Source organism: Pseudorca crassidens, chromosome 8, assembly GCF_039906515.1.
Source record: "Pseudorca crassidens isolate mPseCra1 chromosome 8, mPseCra1.hap1, whole genome shotgun sequence".
In the NCBI taxonomy this organism is placed as follows: domain Eukaryota; kingdom Metazoa; phylum Chordata; class Mammalia; order Artiodactyla; family Delphinidae; genus Pseudorca; species Pseudorca crassidens.
The window spans coordinates 77,852,048-77,872,287 of NC_090303.1; the positions used below are offsets into that span (position 1 = coordinate 77,852,048).

The following is a 20,240-nucleotide window of genomic DNA, read 5'->3' on the forward strand; positions in this document are numbered from 1 at the left end:
ACTCATCCTGCCCCAAGGAGAGCCCAAATTACCTCGTTATTTGTCAAATTGTTTTACTTGCACTCAAGCAATCTAATGGAATGCGTAAATGGTTTTCAAAATATGTTCCTAAAAGTCTTTGAAGTTCCATGAAATACGCTATGCTACCCCACCCCACCTCCACAGTCCAGGGACCATCCAGAATCATACCAGTTGGGAGGAGGAAGAACAGCAGCTATATTTAAATTGGTTGTATACATAGGACATCGTTGTAAGATTGTGGTTTTAAAAAAGGATTCTGAGATTTTTTTTTTGAGTTTCAATACCTTATCCATCCCTTAAACTGTAAGTCTCATATAAAGTAAGTACTTTAGTTTGTTTAAATTATTGTCCAAATTTCTTGAATTGCAACATAGGTTCCAAACCCTTCCACCTCCTCTCCCCTGAGAGAAGAAAATTAATGACATATTATAAATAAAATACAGCCAAAAACACTGTATACCAAAGTGAACAGAAGTAAGGCAATGGGCATGTCCCCTTTCTCTGCAGCATTTTCTGTTTTCCAATCATGGACCTAAAGAGTTATCCTCCACGAAGCCAAGTAATACATTAACACAGGTTGTTCTTGTGAAATGCAAAGCTTTAGTTCAGCTTCACACTAAGAGTCTGTTTTAATGGGCTTGGGACGGGAGCTAGTCAAGCCCTGGCGTGCAGGAGCTGTCTCCTGAGAGCCAATCTGTACTCATCTCTCCCCAGCTCTGCATTCAGTAATGGCAAGTTGGTAGCCTGAAATCGACCATGCTGGGAGTATTTACATCACAGAAATCTTCAAATGCTACAGATCAGGGCTTTTTTTCTGCTCAGATATCCAGCTTATCAGCACACCATAAAAACACCTTTTTTTAAGTTCCCTACAAGAAATGAGTGCACAGATACCATTGAGAACTATGGCAAAGAAAGGAATATACTCAATGAATTACTTTTTAGGAATCTGATATGTCTGCAATTACATGTTAGCAGCCTCAACCCCCTGGGGCCGTTAACATATAATATTTTATACAATCAATGAGCTTCAAAACTCCATCTGTAAACTGTATTTTTAATTGACTCAAGTTTTTAATGTTAAAACAGGGTTTGCTAATTTTTGAATTAAAGGCATAATCATAGATTTTGGAATCATAGAGCTTGAGTGCTGAAGGGAATTTAAGAAGTAATTTAGTCCAACTGTTCCAGAATTTTTTAAAAAACAAAACACTAAAACTATAGAAACTGAGACTCATATCCACTAACCTATGTAAAGGCAGTGCCGGGATTATGATGTCTGTTTGCTACCTCACCACCTGAATTTCCACATGGGTTTAAGTGGTGGGTTTGCTTAAAACAAGAAAAGAGAGAAAGAAAGAGAGTTCCATTATGACGTCTCAGTTCTAGTCCCGAGGGGGCTGTTGGAGTGGTAATAAGGTCCGTGACACTAGAAAAAATTCGTACTTTCAGATGAAAATGTCAACACATGGCCTGAGTGAAATAATTAAATAGTGTACATATTTCCGCACCTCATCTTCTGAGTACAGCAAATACTTGTACTGAAATCGTCTCTCATGGAAAGAACACTTCCCTTCTCACAGGATGTTGAACAATGAGCACAGATTAGGGAACCGCTATCACAGTTCCCTAAGCATGTAATCTTGTGCACTGATGAACCAATTATACATTACTGGTTGGTCTTTTTAACCACAATAAAGAATAGATATAAACACCGTACCCATGCAAGAAGCAAGAGATTTCTTTTTACTGTTCCACAGTATCCTAACATCCCCACGATGATCAGGAAACAGCAAACAGCAATCATGACCGGATGAACCACAGGAAAATAAGTCAAGATGACAGCCTCCTCTACCCTGAAAGAAGAACAGTAATGTCATATTATAAATAAAATACAACCAAAATGCACCCAAGACATAGTACAAGACACAACTGACTTGTGTTAATAATCCTTTAAATCATCACGCCTCAAAGCTGAAGACTGGATTTCTATTTCAGAATCACTGAACAATCACCAATTTGCTTGCTTGTTTTATTTTTTGTCTTGTTTGGTTTAGTTTTTTATACAAGTGGTAGCCTTCCTACCTCAGCTCATTTAAAATATAAGATAGGGGTTGTCAGTAAAAAGTCGATCTAATATTAGCTTTGAAGCCTTAACCTGAGGAAACCACATGAGACTTTTCACTATTTCTTTTTTTGTTTATAAATTTATTTATTTATCTAGTTATTTATTTTTGGCTGCATTGGGTCTTTGTTGTTGCGCACGGGCTTTCTCTAGTTGCGGCGAGCAGGGACTACTCTTCGTTGCGGTGCACGGGCTTCTCATTTTGGTGGCTTCTCATTTTGGTGGCTTCTCTTGTTGTGGAGCACGGGCTCTAGGCGTGCGGGCTTCAGTAGTTGCGGCGCACAGGCTTAGTTGCTCCGTGGCATGTGGGATCTTCCTGGACCAGGGCTTGAACCCGTGCCCCTGCACTGGCAGGCAGATTCTTAACCACCGCACCACCAGGGAAACCCTTTTCAACATTTCTTAACTGAGAAGACTCTCCCTACTCTTCTCTGGTCTGGGACTCCATATGCAGTGTGCACTTTCTCCCCAACAAATGACCTTTCCCAAAGATGTGAAACACTGCTATGGAAGGGAAATTGGTCTGAATTAAAATGAAGGGAGGGAAATGCTTTCTGCTAAGACTGTGAAAAAATTATTAACTAGAGCCATAACAGTACGAGTAATAATTAAGATAACAAAAAACGACCGTTACAAAGTGCTTACTAAGCTCCATCGTGTTAAGGATTTTATAGAAATGTATCTCAGTTAATCCTTAGGAAAATTCAGAGTGGCATTTAATACAATCCCCATTCAGAAATGAAGAAACCGAGGCTCAGAGAAGTTAAGTAATTTGCCCCTTGAGATGTTAGTGGGTCAATCCTTGAAACTGGGTAAGAAAATGACATTTGGGGTTTGGTTTTCATTAGCTCAGGAATATGAAGGCAAGAAGAAGTTGGCGATCATTTTCTTAAGGAAATGTAGCTGTGTCGTCCTTTATACACAAATATGACATGGCTGGCACACTGTCAGAAGGACAGGCAAGTGGTATTACCATAACCAGAAGTGTCCTCCAGAACCAGTGGCACACCTTAATGATATGCTGGAAAATGCAAGTGTTGCCATGGGCAGGAAAAACTGTCCAAACGATCGTGGATGAGCACTACCGTCTAAACACCCTAGGGCAATGTTACTTAGAAACTAGTGTCTGAGGAAACCCTGATGAAAGAAATCAATCTTTTTTTTTTTTTTTTTTGCGGTACGCAGGCCTCTCACTGTTGTGGCCTCTCCCGTTGCGGAGCACAGGCTCCGGACGCGCAGGCTCAGCGGCCACGGCTCATGGGCCCAGCCGCTCCACGGTATGTGGGATTTTCCCAGACCGGGGCACGAACCCGTGTCCCCTGCATCAGCAGGTGGACTCTCAACTGCTGCGCCACCAGGGAAGCCCTAGAAATCAATCATTAATCATAAAGCTTACCTTGTTTCTGCAGTTAAAGTCAGAACATTATTTAGGTAGTCCCTCATCCAAGCGGAAACTGCCAACACGCTGATGGACATTAACTGGGGGGGAAAAAAATACAAACTGGTGACGAAGGATTTATGCACCATGCTCTGCAGGACTCATAATAAAAAATTAAGGATTTTATTTACATAATCATTATGTTTTTTCCTAATTACCATTTACCACCTGTTGAAATTTACTGTTACTATAAATATCTGCCATTCTGTTTTGTAATCATGTCATAGCTACTAAATAGAATGTCACTAAACAGTATACAGATAGCGGAACTATTAGATACGGTAGTTCAGGACAGGAATTGTACAGAACAACTAAATTATCCAATATACAACATAAGCCTAAAACACGTCATATGTAAAAGCAAGGGAGCAATCAAACACTACTGATGTTGTCCAGAAACGTCACAGGAGCTAACTTCAAAGGACTTCCATTGGCTAAAGTTAGACAATTTGAGCATGAAAATAATAGTCATCATAATAATAATAAATGCAACGGTTTAAAACATCCAATATGCTAAAATCTATGAATTCACAATAATCGTTAAACAAAACTCATTAGCCAGCTTTGGAGGATGTTGGATATTCAACTCATTATTCAGAAAACTGATAAGAATCCAATATTTATCCAATCTTTCCTATACGAACTAAAGAAAAGAACCAAAGACTTAATGAAAGTTTTTAATGGAAGAATGTCTGCTAATAAGTACAGAAAGCATGACAGAATGTCACTATTGGATAATCTTTTCTGAAATAATGGCTCTCTTGGCAAAGATCTTCAACGACTGCCAAAATTATCAAGTCAGTGGCTCTCAGTCCCGTCTGTACATCAGAATCAACCAGGACTCTTAAAAAAATTACTGAGCCCAGATCCACCCTGAATCAATTCTTGGAAGTGGGGTCTGGGCATCAAAAGTGGATAAAGGCTCCACAGATATTCTAATGGGTAGTAAGGGCTGAGAACTACTGCATTAAGTGTGAAAGGCTGATGGGGGACTTTGAGAATGGAGAGATAAGGTTGACATAAAATACCAGATGCCCTGATCAATCTTAGTATCATAAAAAGAGGCAACTGGATATAATAATGTCCCCAATATGATGCAATCAGAAGTACTCAGAGATACCTTTGAGGTTAATTTAACCAAAAAGTCAAACCTGAATCTAATCAAGCCTCCAGCTCTATCAGTTTATAGGAAATACAGGGAACAGATTTAAACTTGTTAAATGTCACCATGCGGATGCAATCAACAAAATCAAGAATATAAGAAATTTTACAGAACAAATGATCTGGTTTCTTCAATTTAAAAAGCTGGCAGGTGGAACAAAAAGAAGGAAGGAGAAACTGTTATAAATTAAAAGAGATTTCAGAGATTGTCCCAGGCAATGTCAGGATCTTGGTTTGGATCCTGATTTAAATGAACCAACCACAAAAAGCCATTTATGAGAAGACTGGCGATATTGGATATTTGAAAATATTTACAATAGCCAGGTCATGGAAGCAGCCTAAATGCCCATTGACGGATGAATGGATAAAGAAGATGCGGTACATATATACAATGGAATATTACTCAGCCATAAAAAGGAACAAAAATGGGTCATTTGTAGAGATGTGGATGGACATAGAGACTGTCATACAGAGTGAAGTAAGTCAGAAAGAGAAAAACAAATATCATACATTAACGTATATATGTGGAATCTAGAAAAATGGTACAGATGAACCGGTTTGCAAGGCAGAAATAGAGACACAGATGTTGAGAACAAACATATGGACACCAAAGGGGGAAAGTGGAGGGGAGGGGCTGGTGGAATGAATTGGGAGATAGGGATTGACATATATACACTAATATGTATAAAATAGATAACTAATAAGAACTTGCTGTATAAAAAAATAAATAAAATAAAAAATATTGACATCATAAAATAAATTATTGTTTATTATTTTAGATATGACAATAGTATTATTTTTTTTAAGAATCCTTACCTTTTACAGATACATGCTGAATGGTTTAATAAACAATCCCGATGCATGGGGATTAAGTGAGAAGTGGAGGCTGTGTTGGTAACTGGGGATTAATTATACTGTGCTTTCTACTTCTGTATGTTTTTAATTGTCCATAATTTTAAAAAAAAAGATTTTTTTTTTAAACAGCAACTATCTGGAACACATTCAGTCTTCCTGGGAGGCTTTTCTAAAAGCTGAAGGTTAACTCTAAGTTCTGAAGGCCTTTCCTATTTTGATGGAAATTTTTCTCAAATTGCCTTATACTTATCTTCTTAAGTGCAGTATAATGAATTTCAGCTTAATTTGATTTTTAATAATTTCTGGCATCTTGATGGACATTGATTACCATTACGTCACAGGTTTTCTGTAAATGCTGAAATAATGAACGTACAAGATAGGAATGAGTCTTTACTGACTCAAGGAGTGGCTGTAAACATGCTTTCTGGATAAGGGCTCCTAGGTCAGCAGAGCACGTGGAGCTCCACCTGCCTGGAAAAGCAGCTAGTGAATTCACGCATCCTTCATCCAGTTGCAAATACAGTAGATCCCCGCCTTATCCGAGGGGGATATTTTCCACGAACCCCACTGGAAGCCTGAAACCTTAGAGAGTACCAAACCCTATATATACTAATGTTTTTTTCTATAATAATGGGCGGGTAGCATCTACACCTTGGATACAGTGGACAAAGGGATGATTCACGTCCTGGGCCTGACAGTAGGAGATTTCATCACGCTTCTCAGAACTGCACACAATATAAAACTTACGACTTGTTGATTTCTGGAATTTTCCATTTTATATTTTTGGAACACTGTTGACCGTGGGTAACTGAAACTACAGAAAGTGAAACCGAGGACAAGGGGAACTACTGTATTTACTCAGCCCCAACCATCTGCCTTGTACTGTCTGTGCTAGAGTACAGACCCAACAATGCATAAAAGAAGCAAGATGTCAGCCTCTGTGGAGCTTCTTACAGAACACAAGGAATAAATACGTAAACCAGATAATGACAGACTGTAAAAAGTGACATGAAGCACGGAAAAGTGAAGTAACCTGTTCAAGGTCTTGCAGATTCAACGGCAGGGCTGGATTCAAATCCAGGCCTTCATCTTTAAGCTTCAGGGTTAGTCACTAAATGCCTTCCAAGTTTACAAACGAGCCTTATATTCCCCAAACAGCGAGGAGATGCACCTGCATAGCATGCAGGGTTCCTTAAAACAAGGGAGGGGTGGGGTTGCAGGGGGAGGTCCTCTGTAGGGGTCAGGCTCAGTCTGAATGTCTGAACTACTTTCTTTGCTGAATGAGGGCTCAGGGCTCAATGGCTTCAAACAGGTTAAGAACCCTGGGATCACAGTTCAGAGGAGAATTAGGCCACTTATTACTATCCTCATTCCTGTTGGGAATGAAGAACAGATTGTAAACCTCATAAAAGTTACCCAGCGGATCAGCCACAGTGTATTAAACATGCTTCCAGCTTCTGTAAACTTGACGCTTTAACATCTGTTCTACATGCGTATGCTGGACACACCTTGGTCTGGACAAACTGATAATATGCCTGAGTCACCTTGCCTTGGCCACCTTCCTCCCGCCCTTGTGAGAAGTCCTTCTTCAGGGCCCACAGTTTTCATTTTCAAATACAAACCAACCAATCCAGAGCCCACACTCCCAACCACCCCTTTAATGAGCTCTCTCATTCCAGGCCGCTCTACACATGCCCGAATCACTGCAAGGTCCAGATGCCAGACAACTAGGGACAGAGGCTGCTGAAATTATTCAAACTAGCCAAAACCTACTTATCCTGCCTTGCCAGTTCCTCCTTGAAGAAGCCCCAATGAAAGCACTTGCTCAGTCTCCCTCTCTCCCTGCCTCGCAATGGACCCCACCGTGAGGAGACCTGTACTCTATCTCTTAGGATCTGTGAGTGTAACGGACTATCTTTTCAATGGCAGCTGTCTCCTGATCTGTCGATCTTACCAAACCTCAATAATCACAGTACCTATTACAACACACAGGGCTAGCAGGGGACCATGGACTGCTTGATTAAATCTGAGGCTAAGTGGCCTCCCTCTACTTGGCTATATGTGGGTCTTCAAATACCTTATATGTTTCAGGGGAACGGGAAAGTCTACTAATGTGCTATTTTATTTAATTACCTTAATTCTTTTGCAGTTATAAATAATTCTCCCCTCTCTTTATCATTCTTCGAAATAATAACCGATCTTGATTTCTCCATCCTTTAATTTCTCGCAGGCTGTTTAGCCAGTTTTCAATATCATAGCTCTAAGACAGCTATCAATAAATTATCAGATTCTTCATTTTGCATGATTTAGTATCAGCGGTTGTCATTATATACACAGTACTTCCATTCCTAACAAAAATGTCATTTTTTAAAACGGCATATTCCAAAACATTTCTAGTACTGTAGAACAGTTAAGAGCATGGGTTCTGAAGTTATTCTTTCTTTCAAAAAAATATGTATTGATCAGCTGCTCTTTGTCAGGTACTGTGCAATGTGCTAGAGATATATACTGATCAGCAATGACAGGCACCAGCTCAATTCTATGATGAAATTTACTAAGTGAAGAGATCACGTGTTAGTCAAGTGTTAGTCAACTCATCAGAGACACAAATGTGTAACTGCAAAATGTAATAAGTACTAGGAAGGAATAATACAAGTTGCTGTAAGAACTTCTTTTGGGGGACTTCTCTGGTGGTCCAGTGGCTAAGACTCCATGCTCCCATTGCAGGGGGCCCAGGTTCTATCCCTGGTCAGGGAACTAGATCCCTTATGACGCAACTAAAAGATCCCACATGCCACAACGAAGATCCCACACGTGCCATGAAGACCCTGTGTGCTGCAACTAAGACCCAGCTCAGCCAAATAAGTAAATAAATTAAAAAAAAATATATATATATATTAAAAAAAAATCCTTTTGGGGTGACTGACCTATTCCATGGGGTCAAGGGGACTTCTCCAGACAGCTAAGATCTGAAAGATAATTATCAAGTTCATTAGGGAAAGGGAGGTTGAAAAGAACATTCCAGTCAGAAAGAACAGCAAAGGTCCTGGGGTGGAAGGCAGCATGATATGGGCAAGGAAGGGAAACCGGCAGGGAGCAAGAATGGAAAGCCAGGCAGGGGTCAGAGCACACGGTCTTAGAGGTCATCGTGAGGCATATGGTCTTGACCACAATGACCATAAGAAGCCATTGTATCAAAAAGTCTTGGTTTGGGCTTCCCTGGTAGCGCAGTGGTTGGGAGTCCGCCTGCCGATGCGGGGGACGCGGGTTCGTGCCCCGGTCCGGGAGGATCCCACATGCCGCGGAGCGACTGGGCCCGTGGGCCATGGCCGCTGAGCCTGCGCGTCCGGAGCCTGTGCTCCGCAGCGGGAGAGGCCGCAGCAGTGGGAGGCCCGCGTACCGCAAAAAAAAAAAAGCTTGGTTTGAATTTGAATTCCAGCTCTGCTCCTTTTCATCTATATGACTTTGGGTATGTCATTTAATCTTTCCTAAGCTTCAGTTTCCTCCTATATAAAATGTTATAATAGCAAGTTCAACTTCATAGAGCATTCACAGGATGAAAAAAGCGTAGGATTCTTACACATATTCCCTGTTACTATCTTATACATATTACCTATTCCTTTTGACTTCCGGCCTTTCACTTAACCTTTCTCAGTTTAGGAGACAACTCTTAAATCAGTTCATAGATGTAACCTTCGGATATTTGAAGGTCTAACAAATGGACGGGAAAGGCCGCTCTGGATAGAACTGTCTATTGGACTTCCATAGCCATTCTTATTTTTGACATCTCTAAAACTGAACTCATTTTCATTCTTCTCGAAACCTGTGTGTCCCTCCCACTGTTTTTCCTGTCTCGGTAAACGGTATAATCAATGCTTCAGTCACATCCACTGGCACCTTGGCAAGCAGCCTGAACCTCTCCCTCTTCCTCAGTCCTACATCTAATTGCTTTCAAGCCCAACGGATTGTTCCTGCAACACACCTGATAAATTCCTCCCCCTTTCCTGCCATTCTGGCTAGTTCAAGCCCTCAGTCTCTTGCCAGGCAATTACAATCACCTTATAATAGAACTCTCCAGCTCACAGATTCCACCTCAAATTCACCCTTCAGTTAGCTTTATAAAACACAGATCGAGCGATTCTGCTTATAAAGCTCTAATAGCTGCCCCTTGGGGCCCCTCCCCATCTCTCACTTCCACTTCCCCCAACTCTCTCTTAGAGAATAAGTTTAAACTCTACAGCAGGACACACAGGCCCTCTTCAGTCACCCTTTGACCTATCTCTTCAACTTATTTCCTGCCAACTCCTTCCCACACACATTCTGTCCTTGGATGAAAAAAGTCCTGCTTGTGCTTCTCTGATATGCACCACACAGACCTCCCAAACCTATGGCTTTGCCCATGCAGTTCCCTCTGCCTGGAATGCAATCCTGCCCCAGCCTTTCCATATCATGAGCAGAGCAACCTTATCCTTAAAGACCAGCTCAAACATCAGCTAGAATGTAAAGTTTTCCTCCCAGCTCCCTCCTTACCCAGAGTCAACACTCTTGTCTAGACTTCACAGAGCAGTTATCTACCGTCTCCTATTTTTACCCACCCATCTCATTCCACTAGAGGACACAGACCACTGCCTCTAGCCCCATCTCACAGTAGAGTACCAGGCCCAGTAGTAAGACCTGATACATATTAGATGAATGAACGAGAAAATAATTAAAGAAAGATGATTTCAACTTGCCAGATAAGCTAACTATTGGAGAACTTTAGCAAAATTAGGAGATGCTTTAAGTAGAACTGAGCTTTCTATCACTGGAAGTTTTCCAGTAGAGAGATGCTTGCTGAATTACATGATGAAAAATTTATATATCAGGTCAGAAGCTGGCTTAAGTGTTCTCAAAAGTCGTTTAAACTACAAATGTTGCATTCTACTTAGCCCCGCTGTTTTTTTCACTGTAGTCACCGAAGCCTTGTAGCTGTGCAGAGAACATCAGTAGAAATAAATAATATCAACACAAAGCTTTATCTCACAGTAAACAAGCAATTCTGAAAATACACTGCTTTTTATTATGACCTTATTTCCAGCCGCATTAAATGGCTGAGAAAGTTCAATTCTCAAAGAGTGATTTTACTTATTGTTGAGAAAATAATAACAGTAACAACAAATACAGTGCATGCTATAGCAAGGAACTAAGCTAAAATGAGACAAGGTCACTTCAATAACTAATCCTAATGCTATTAAATCTAGAAGGACAAATTATGCAACCAATTCAGGACTCCTTACAAATAATGGTATTTTCTACTAACTTTCCAAATTAAAATAAAATAATTCTTCAACTGTCATTCATGATGATTAAATTATTAGGACACTGTAGTTATCACATGTAACTAGGTTTATAGCTCCTTACATCTTCTCCAATATTGCAAAATATTATCTGTAGTTCAAGGAAATATTTAGAAAATAACACAAAGATTACTTTAGAGAAATATATTTAATATACTACTTGGCAGGACCTCTGCCACCTTCTGTCTTGCAAAAAACGTTCAGAAAATGCTAGCTCTCAACAAATATTTATAAAAATGAAATTTGCTGTGTTGCAGATATATTCTGGTTTTGCTTGAATTTAATCATGTAAAAAAAATAACAAGAATCAAGTTGTTTCCTATATCAGAATTTATTATGAAATGTATACCTATAGTTTCCAGGAAGTAAGGTTGCAGTCAAAAAATAGACATTTACATCCTTCAACTGTCTGGCATATATAATATATATTCTTATATAAGGTGACAGTAACACTAATCATTTCTGCTCAAGGCGGACAGATGTCTAAAGCCAGCCACCTAAACTTTTCTTTTTATGTCAAATCTGTTAGCAAAGAGCAGAATGTGGAAGAGAGACCAGGAACTTAGTTACATTTCTGTCTCTACAGAGAACTTGGACGAGTAATTCAAACTTTTAGAAACTCTTTTCGCTCATGATGAAAATGGAAAAATTGAACCAGATGCTTTTAAAATTCCCTTTTTTTCTTAAAAACAAAAGGATTCCAATTATTATTTATTAAAATGTAAAGGTAAATCAATGTTTTTTGGTTTTGTTTTTGTTTTTTTGCGGCACGCGGGCCTCTCACTGTCGTGGCCTCTCCCGTTGCGGAGCAACAGGCTCCGGACGCGCAGGCTCAGCAGCCATGGCTCACGGGCCCAGCCGCTCCGCGGCATGTAGGATCCTCCCGGACCGGGGCATGGACCCGTGTCCCCTGCATCGGCGGGCGGACTCTCAACCACTGCGCCACCAAGGAAGCCCGGTAAATCAATTTTTGATAATTTGGAGGCTAGCAGTCCAAGGCAAGTACTTCCCAGGAACATGTCTGTCTCAGTTCCCAAGCCTGCTCCCATCCACCTTTTAATCAGTTCATGCCTCAACCAGCTTCCCTTCTGGGGGTCTGGGGGGGAGCCGGGAGCAGCAGAAAAAAGCAAACAGATCAGACTATTTGCCTGAAAGCACGGGCACTGTAAATGATGGCTGAAACAAGTTCCGAAGATTCCTTATGGGTATCATTTAAGCACGAACATCTACTAATTAAGGATGAATAAATCAATAGCACCTTGGAGCTGTGCTGACTAATAGTTTTTATAGATCATGTTGCCCTGCAGATAGGGTGACCATACATCCTGCTCTGACCAGGATGGTTCCACTTTAAGCCTCTGTTGTCCTGTCATCATTATTAATAGAGACAACCCCTTATAACTTCACTCTCAAAATTGTCCTGATTTCCACAATAAATGATCTGGTCACCCTATAGGCAATGCAGGCAAAAGAAGGGTGAAAGGCCTCATTCTACACCGTAGTTTCTGTGCAGCCCAATGGCCCAGCCTGTGACTGTTCTGAGTGGGGAACGATGCCTGAGGGGCCTGTGAGTCCAGTTGGCAGCAGGGCTGGGCCCCAAGGAAGACTCCACGCCCTTCTCCTTCTCGAAATGCTTCCTTAAGAAGCATGCAGTGGCCTGTCTTTGCTCAGCTGAGCCAACCGCATTAAGAAAAGTGTATTAGCTTTGCCCCTGAGACTAAAGCTTATTGAATGTTTATTTTTAAAAAGCACTAACATTTCTCGAAGGGCTCTCCTTTATTCCTTAGGAAGAGTTAAAGTAAACTGGAATGCCTTTCATAGTACAAAATTGTGGGGGGGTGGAGAGCAACAATTCAAAAAGTAGTAGGGCTTCCCTGGTGGCGCAGTGGTTGAGAGTCTGCCTGCAGATGCAAGGGATGCAGGTTCGTGTCCCGGTCCGGGAAGATCCCACATGTCGCGGAGCGGCTGGGCCCGTGAGCCATGGCCGCTGAGCCTGCACGTCCGGAGCCTGTGCTCCGCTACGGGAGAGGCCACAATAGTGAGAGGCCTGCGTACCGCAAAAAAATAAATAAAAAATAAATAAAAAAATAAAAAGTAGTATTTTAACATGAGTATATAAATGCTGTGTGAATGCAAATACCCACTTGCCCAGAATCTCTTTAGGGACTACGGGGGTCAGACACCTAAGGTTCACTATAGAAAACCGGAGAAAAACAAACAGAACATTGAGTCTTCTGTTTTCTTCATCTAGCTTGCATATATCCCAAAAGTGTGAACCAGATTTCCTGTCTGCTTTTTAGGCTTTCTTTTATAAGCTTCTTTTCGTATTTTGTCGAGGGTAGTTCCTCTCTCTTGCTACTCTTTGGTAATGGTAAGTGAAAGACAATGGCTCTTATCTGCTGGTGAGAAAAGAGAGTTTAAAACTACAGGTGGGATATTATACTTTTAGAAAATAATAAACAAACGTGATGAATGTTAAGTGTTCACCAATTTCAAGAATTTCCAAAAAGAACCATATGTATCCATTTTTCCAACAGCAGAAAATTATCATCTAAGAATGGCAAACACTCACATCATAAAGCCACAGAAGTTGTCTTTAAAATGGAGGAAAGCTTTCATTTATGAAATAGTATGGCATTTAAAAAGTAAAAGTGTGATACATTTGAAGTAAAAATAACCCATTTCCTTGCTCTATCGTGGCCAGAATGTGAATCATGGTCTCCAAAGAGCTCTCAGGGCAGTTTACTCACGTGCACTGTGTCTCATGTGCCTTTTCCCGTTACAAATCCACAAAACTCATGACAAACCTCGAAGGTCCAGTATCTGTCTGCCAGCCCCAGTAGAGCTGAACCGGGATCATGCTTCTTTACAAGTGAAAGAGCCACTTCAACAGATGGCAAATCAAGGTGACCGGATCCACAGCAATGAAAGAATGCAGTGCATCTGTGATCTTGAATATTCTGTGGGTTGTTTCCTCTTAGACAGGTCTATACCTCCCACTTAAAAAAATTAAATATGCAAGATACACGTTTTTACTGAAAAAAAAAATTCACTGTTTGATATTCAACCCCCAGAACAGAAAAACAAAATTGTATAGGTCCTCAGTGTTTTTCCAAATAAGATTTATTTTTCTTTCCCTAAAATCTTTGTTGGGTAGAGAAGGGGAGAGGGTACCAGTATAGTAGAAATAGACAAGAAAAAGTCTATTTCAGATGCTAGGAGAAGAGTAAAAGGATACAGCTTTTGATCCTGCAGTTAATGAGTGCAGGTGTCTCAATCCCACAAAACTAGAGGCCAGTACAGTCGCCCTCTCCACACTCAGGATGAGCTCAGGTTCACGCCACACTAGTTTGTTCTCCTTCTAATTCCAATGAGAACTAAAAGCAAGGACTAAAGCCTTGCTCCTCCAGATGGGGCAGTCAGCAGCAACAGTGTCACAGAGGGGCTTTTGAGAAATGCAGACTCTCAGGCCCAGCCCCAGACATACTGAATCAGAATTTGCATTTTAACGAGATGCCCAGGTGATCTGTATGCACGTGGAGGTTTGAGAAGCACTGCTCTAGGGGACTTGGAATGAGCAGGTGGACAGCTAATCCCTTCCTACTGAAGATGTTTATTTCTCTGCTGCAAATAAATTCAGCACCGTTTCCAATAGTACAACTTCTGCCGCACTTAGAGAAAAAAAAAATTGGACTTTGAATCCCTATTCTGCTACTTACTGGCAAGTTAATGAGCTTCACTGAGTAACTTCTCTTTACCACCACCCGCCATTTTCCAGGCGGAAAACGAGAATTAGATGAGAATTAGATGAAAGAGTAGTGTAAGGATGCCCAGGAGTGTGTGAGGCACAAGTAAGGAAATATAGGATCTGCAAACATTGCTTTAACTTTGAAAGAATAACACCAATGTCCCCAAAGTTAGCATATACATTTCATATAATTCCAAAAAACTCCTGACAGGTATTTTAATTGTATAAAATCATCTCAAAGAAAAAGAAACCTTAATCAAGACAAGAAAGGCAGGTGCTTTAAAAGAACAGAAGAATAAAAAAAATTCTAGAGAAAAATTCTACCGAAAAAACATATAAAAATTTGTTTATATAAAGTGATGCTCAAGCTCACTGATAGTGGGGGAGGTAAAGAATAAAGTAACAGTGAAATAACACTTTAAGCCTCTTAGATTGGTAAAAATTTTAAAGTTTCATAAGATGGCAGCAACATTATATGTATATGATGTACATATAATGAGGTATATTGGTGCTTCTATTTCTAGGAGATAGATTCCCAGGACAGGATTACTGGGTCAAAGGAATGGAGGAGCGGTAGCAATAGTAGCAGTATTAATCACAACAATAACCATTACTACTACAAGGATTCCTTTGACTCATCCATCCATCTCCCGGTAATCTACTTATTACAGTAAACTATTCGTGAGCATCATTATTGTAGTAGTAGTAACGACTGCGGGTACTACAGCTACTACTGCTACCGCTACGACCTAGATAGTGCTTATTAAGTGCCACTGTTCAAGCACTTCACATATATTGAGTCTAATTCCCCAACAACTCTAAAAAACTCTAAAAAATAGGAACCATTCCTATTTTGCAGACTAGGAAACGGAGACACTTAAACGTGCCTGGCACACATAGTAAGAACTACATAAATGTTAGCTATTTTGTTGTCATCATTACATATCCTCTGACATAGCAATCCCGCTCCTGTAACTCTAACCAAATGAGAAAAACAACCTAACAAAAAATGTCATGAATATCTATATGAATGTACATGAATGGGTATACGTGGACAGGTATGAGTAAATACATCTTTGTATGAAATAAAGAAAAAATAGGGCTTCCCTGGTGGCGCAGTGGTTGAGAGTCCACCTGCCGATGCAGGGCACACGGGTTCGTGCCCCGGTCCGGGAAGATCCCACATGCTGCGGAGCGGCTGGCCCGTGAGCCATGGGCGCTGAGCCTGCGCGTCCGGAGCCTGTGCTCCGCAACGGGAGAGGCCACAACAGTGAGAGGCCCGCGTACAGCAAAAAAAAAAAAATAATAATAATAATAAAATAAAGAAAAATACAGAGGGATGCTGAGTAGGCAGTAAACTCGGATTATTTTGTTGGTGGGGAGATGATATTTGGAGAAGAGGAGGGCTGGAGAAAGGGGGAAGCAATTTTAATAAATCAGAACACACAGAAAGTGAGAATGTTGAAGTACAGGATAACAACAAAGAAATAACATTTTACATTCTTTGGGGACACAAAGAGCCCTGGAGGAGTTTAAGGAATAGGCATTTTTAAGCAAATGTCATTACTCAGAAGAGTAATATTTTTGTTAAGTGATTTGGGTTCCCCTCCACACACACACATAATACAAGTTATTGAGAAAATTTCCAAAACATTGTTCTATGTTGCACAAAAAAAGTCCTAGTAATTCCAAGGTTCGAACACAGTAATCGTCCATGTAAAGGCACCGTCTAGGGGCAAGAAAGCTGAGTTCTGCTCCCGGCACTGTCACCATTGGGCCATCTGACCTTTGGCTTCCCGTCACTAACCTACACTTAGTTTTCTCATTCCCAAAGTAAGGAAGTTCGACCAGATCATCTTAAATCCCCTTTTAGTTATAAAAATGTGTTGATTCTGTAATTAAAAACAATAAAGTAGAAAAGTGAAAAACTAATAAACAGAAGTGACAATTATCACACATTTTAAAGGAACAAAGTTCAAAATCTTAATACCCTATAGCTAAGCAGGTAATTTAATGACCTTAATTAAATTAAGTTTGTACCTTAAATTAAATGTACATTTAATTTGTACATTTTTAGAATTAAAAACTGCAACAAGATCAGTTAGGTATTTTATATTTCCAAGTGGTGAATATAACTACTCAATGCTTTAAGTTTCATGCTGAGAAAAAAAGTTGCCAGTTTAGATATCTTTCAGATTACTTCCTGACGTAAGGCTTCATTTGTCACCTTAAAATGGAGCCATCCATAAGGAGTAGTTCAACCAAAATGTCATTCTCTAGAGACCACATGTCATAACCCTACAAAAAAAAAAGCTGGTAAATGCCAGCTAGTCAGCCAAATAAATAAATTACTCATTAAAAACTGTAACAGAACGTTTTGAATATAAATTATTAAAAGAACACAAATTTGGGGGAAAAAAACTAACTGCTTAAGCAGGACAGCTTCCTGAAGCAACATTCAACGTTTAAATTTTTACAGTTTCCTCAAAAGTTTTGTAAATAACAATGTGATTATTAATAACACTTAATGAAAATTTATGCCTGGGTGCAATGCATAAAAAGTCACTAACTCACAGGGCATAAAGATTTCCATGAGCTTGTTAAATTTTATGTATTTTATTTCCTTAAATGGTTACGGGATTTTCCAAAAGCATACACAAAATTCCTTAAAGCTTTGCCAACTTAGAAATAGTTACACGGAAACCACCTTTTCAGACTATATGGAATCTCCCAGAAAAATCTACTTAGTCTTTTGATAGGATATCTGGGTATGAATTCCTACAAAAACATAGTAAGACTTCTGCCCCCACCAGATTTTATAGGATGACGTAAGGAAACAATTTATGGCTTGCACAGTTATCTGAAATTCCTGAAAACAAGCAGTTCCCTAAGTAGTGTGTCAAAATTTTCTTATCTACAAGCACAAGCACGTGCATTTATTTATATCCCCAGATTAACTTCAAGTCTAATTTTACTGCCACTAGTATCCAGCGGTGGATTTCTTTTTTCTAATTACAAATGGAACTTGAGCTAGATCAAAGGCATTTTAAGGTCAAAATTTACTTCTCTGAAAAATAGAGGGTGTGATCCCATGTAATTAATTAATGCTTAGCCATGCCCTTTGGCGCATTATGTGGTGGCTATAGGAAACCGAGTCCAGCCGTCCCCACCTGTTGGTGCAGTGGACTGCTTGACTTACCCAAAAGAGCAGATTGAGCGCGTAGAGCAGGCAGCGCAAACACTTCACAGAATCTTCTCTGGCCATTGTGAGCCCCGGGAGGGAGAAGCCCCATCCTTTCACCACATCCTACCCCCACGGGCAAAACAGCAGCGATCTGCAGAGGGCGGAGGATAACAGGGGACTTCTCACCACCGCGCTCCTCACCCCCAGCCCATCCCTCCTCTGCCAGCCGTCAGCTGGGTGCAGGTCTGGTCCGAAGCCTAGTTCATTCGAGACATCGCTTCATCGAAAATCATTTGTTAAAGTTATAATAGTAACCTAAACTCCCCAAAGTTCCAAACAGGCTTCAGATAACACCTGCTGGGAAGAGAAAAGATTGTCTCCCCGGATGAATGAAGGCGCGCAGTAAACTCGGGTTCTCAGGGGACACGCGGCGGTGTCCTCTGAATTCTGATGAGACGCTCTTTAAAACCTCCCTCAGTCCACGCCCCTCCTCGGGAAGAGCTCTGCTCCGAACTGTCCCGAAGGTTGGAAACCACACTCCCGTCCCCCCACCCCCCCGGAGATGTCACAGACGCCGCGGGCGACACCGAAGGTGAGAGTGTTCCTCTCACTTGGACAGTTCCTGGGCCCCCCGCCTCCGCACCCCCTTCGCCATCCCGCAGCTCGGGTGTGAACGCGGGGCACTGGAGGGGGCGCAGCGCTGAGCTGGGATTCCGCCCGGCGACTAGGGTTTCTCCGGGAGAACACAAGAAATGATGTTTGGGCCCCGGAATGATGGATTAGCCGGGGGCGGCGGGCGGGGAGCGGGGAGGGGCGCACGGGAATTAGGGCCGGTGCAGCTGTGCAGACGCCGGGTTAGTCATTCACGTCCCCCTCCCCCGGCCCGGCCCCGGCCGCGACCCGGCTCTCCCAGCCGCCCGAGGAGCACAAAGCCGAGCGCGGTCAGCCGCCCCGCCACCCGGGCGCGCGCCCCCGGCAGGGCGCGCGGGGAAGCGCCGGCGGCGGGGAGCCCCGAAGCCAGCACTCTAAGTAGTTTAGCACACAGCGCCGGGGGCAGCCGCCGCCGGCGGGCTGGCGGGACAGCGGGCAGGAAGGACGAGAGACGCGCGGCCACTCACCGTCGGCGCTGGGCTCCGCGCCCCGATCCCGCCGGGGGACAGTCGGGGACGCACTGCGGGGGCTCATCGGGGCAGCGACGCTCCTCCTGGAAAGCCGCAGGGCTGCATTGACTCAAACTGGAGAAGCTTCCTTCTCTTCCTCTCCCCCCGCCGCCGCCGTCGCCGCCTCCTGGGAAAAGGGGGAAAAAAAAAAAGTCCTGGGCAGCAGTTGCTGGAAAGTCTCTGCTAAGCCACCTCCCAGCGCCGCTGTCCCTCCCAAGTCCTCGCCAAGTCCGGACGAGGCAGCGGCGGCAGCCAGGGCCAGCTGCACGAACTCTCAGCGCATGCTCGGGCCGCCGGCTGCCCGGGTTGGATCCTAATGGGTGTTTCTGGTCCCCTCACGCGGCGTGAGCCCCCGAAGGGACGCCTCACGTCTACAAGGGCCAGAGGGAGAAAAAACCTAGGGACTTTGGAGAAGTCCGCGCAGCAAGCCCCTTAAAAATGGTGGTGTCGGAGGAGGGGAGGCTGGGTTATAACCATAGGGAACAGGCTTTTATTATATGAAAATATTTGTGTTTGAGAAGGGGGGTGAAGGAGTGGCCCAACCCGATTCCTGCAATGAGAAACTAGTTTTCACAACCTTTCTAGAACCACCTCCTGCGATTTGTCACTAACATGGTGCCCTGTGCTCCTTCTTATTGCTTTGTTGCCCTCCCTGATTAAAAAAAAAACAGTTCTTTCCCACTTCCATGGTGCACTAATAGCATTTACTTACACCCCAGGGTAGACATGTGGAGATCTGACGGCCAGAATAGGAAGAACATGTTTAACTCTTTCACAAGTAACGCAAAGTTTCAAAAATTTTCTCGCAATAGGATTGTTTGAGCTTTAACAGGGTAATTTATCTTGAATTGTGTATATGGTAATGGGTTTTGAATTTTTTTAACAAAAAATTCAGGAAGTATTCATAGTAGGAGACTATACTTCTAAAAGTACCTTCCCTTTTGAAAGTAAGAAATTTCAGACATAAAATATGGTGGAATTTTGATGTTTTATGCCTTGTGATAGTCCACATCTATGACTACTTCTGTGTGCATTGTGTGGCAAATAAAACTTCCCTGACAAATGTGAATTACTTGAAATATAAACATCTTTGAGAAAACCTAATAATAGGAGTCCTCCTTCAATTTCCTTGGGGGGTGGGGAATAAAATGGAGTCCTGTGTCCATCACTGCCTATCTAGAGTCAGTTGCTACAAGACCAGGGTGACGAAGA

The 20,240-nt window shown here is 42.0% G+C and overlaps 1 protein-coding gene across 3 annotated transcripts in view; it reads right to left on the reverse strand.

Annotated features, from left to right (window-relative positions):
* The window catches only part of TSPAN12 (tetraspanin 12), a 65,995-nt gene extending 46,473 nt beyond the window's left edge, over window positions 1-19,522 (reverse strand). The window contains exons 1-5 of one of the 3 annotated variants that reach the window (XM_067746825.1): window positions 19,398-19,522; window positions 18,987-19,155; window positions 17,884-18,019; window positions 3,543-3,625; window positions 1,742-1,877 (exon numbers count right to left, since the gene is read on the reverse strand). In XM_067746825.1, the coding sequence (XP_067602926.1) occupies window positions 1,742-1,877; window positions 3,543-3,625; window positions 17,884-17,949 (285 nt within the window). In that variant the 5' untranslated portion in view covers window positions 17,950-18,019; window positions 18,987-19,155; window positions 19,398-19,522. Of the gene's footprint in view, window positions 1-1,741; window positions 1,878-3,542; window positions 3,626-17,883; window positions 18,020-18,183; window positions 18,388-18,479; window positions 18,599-18,986; window positions 19,156-19,397 lie in introns of those variants that run through there. The other 2 variants (XM_067746827.1, XM_067746826.1) reach the window with 2 other exon arrangements.
* Between the last annotated feature and the right edge of the window lie 718 nt (window positions 19,523-20,240).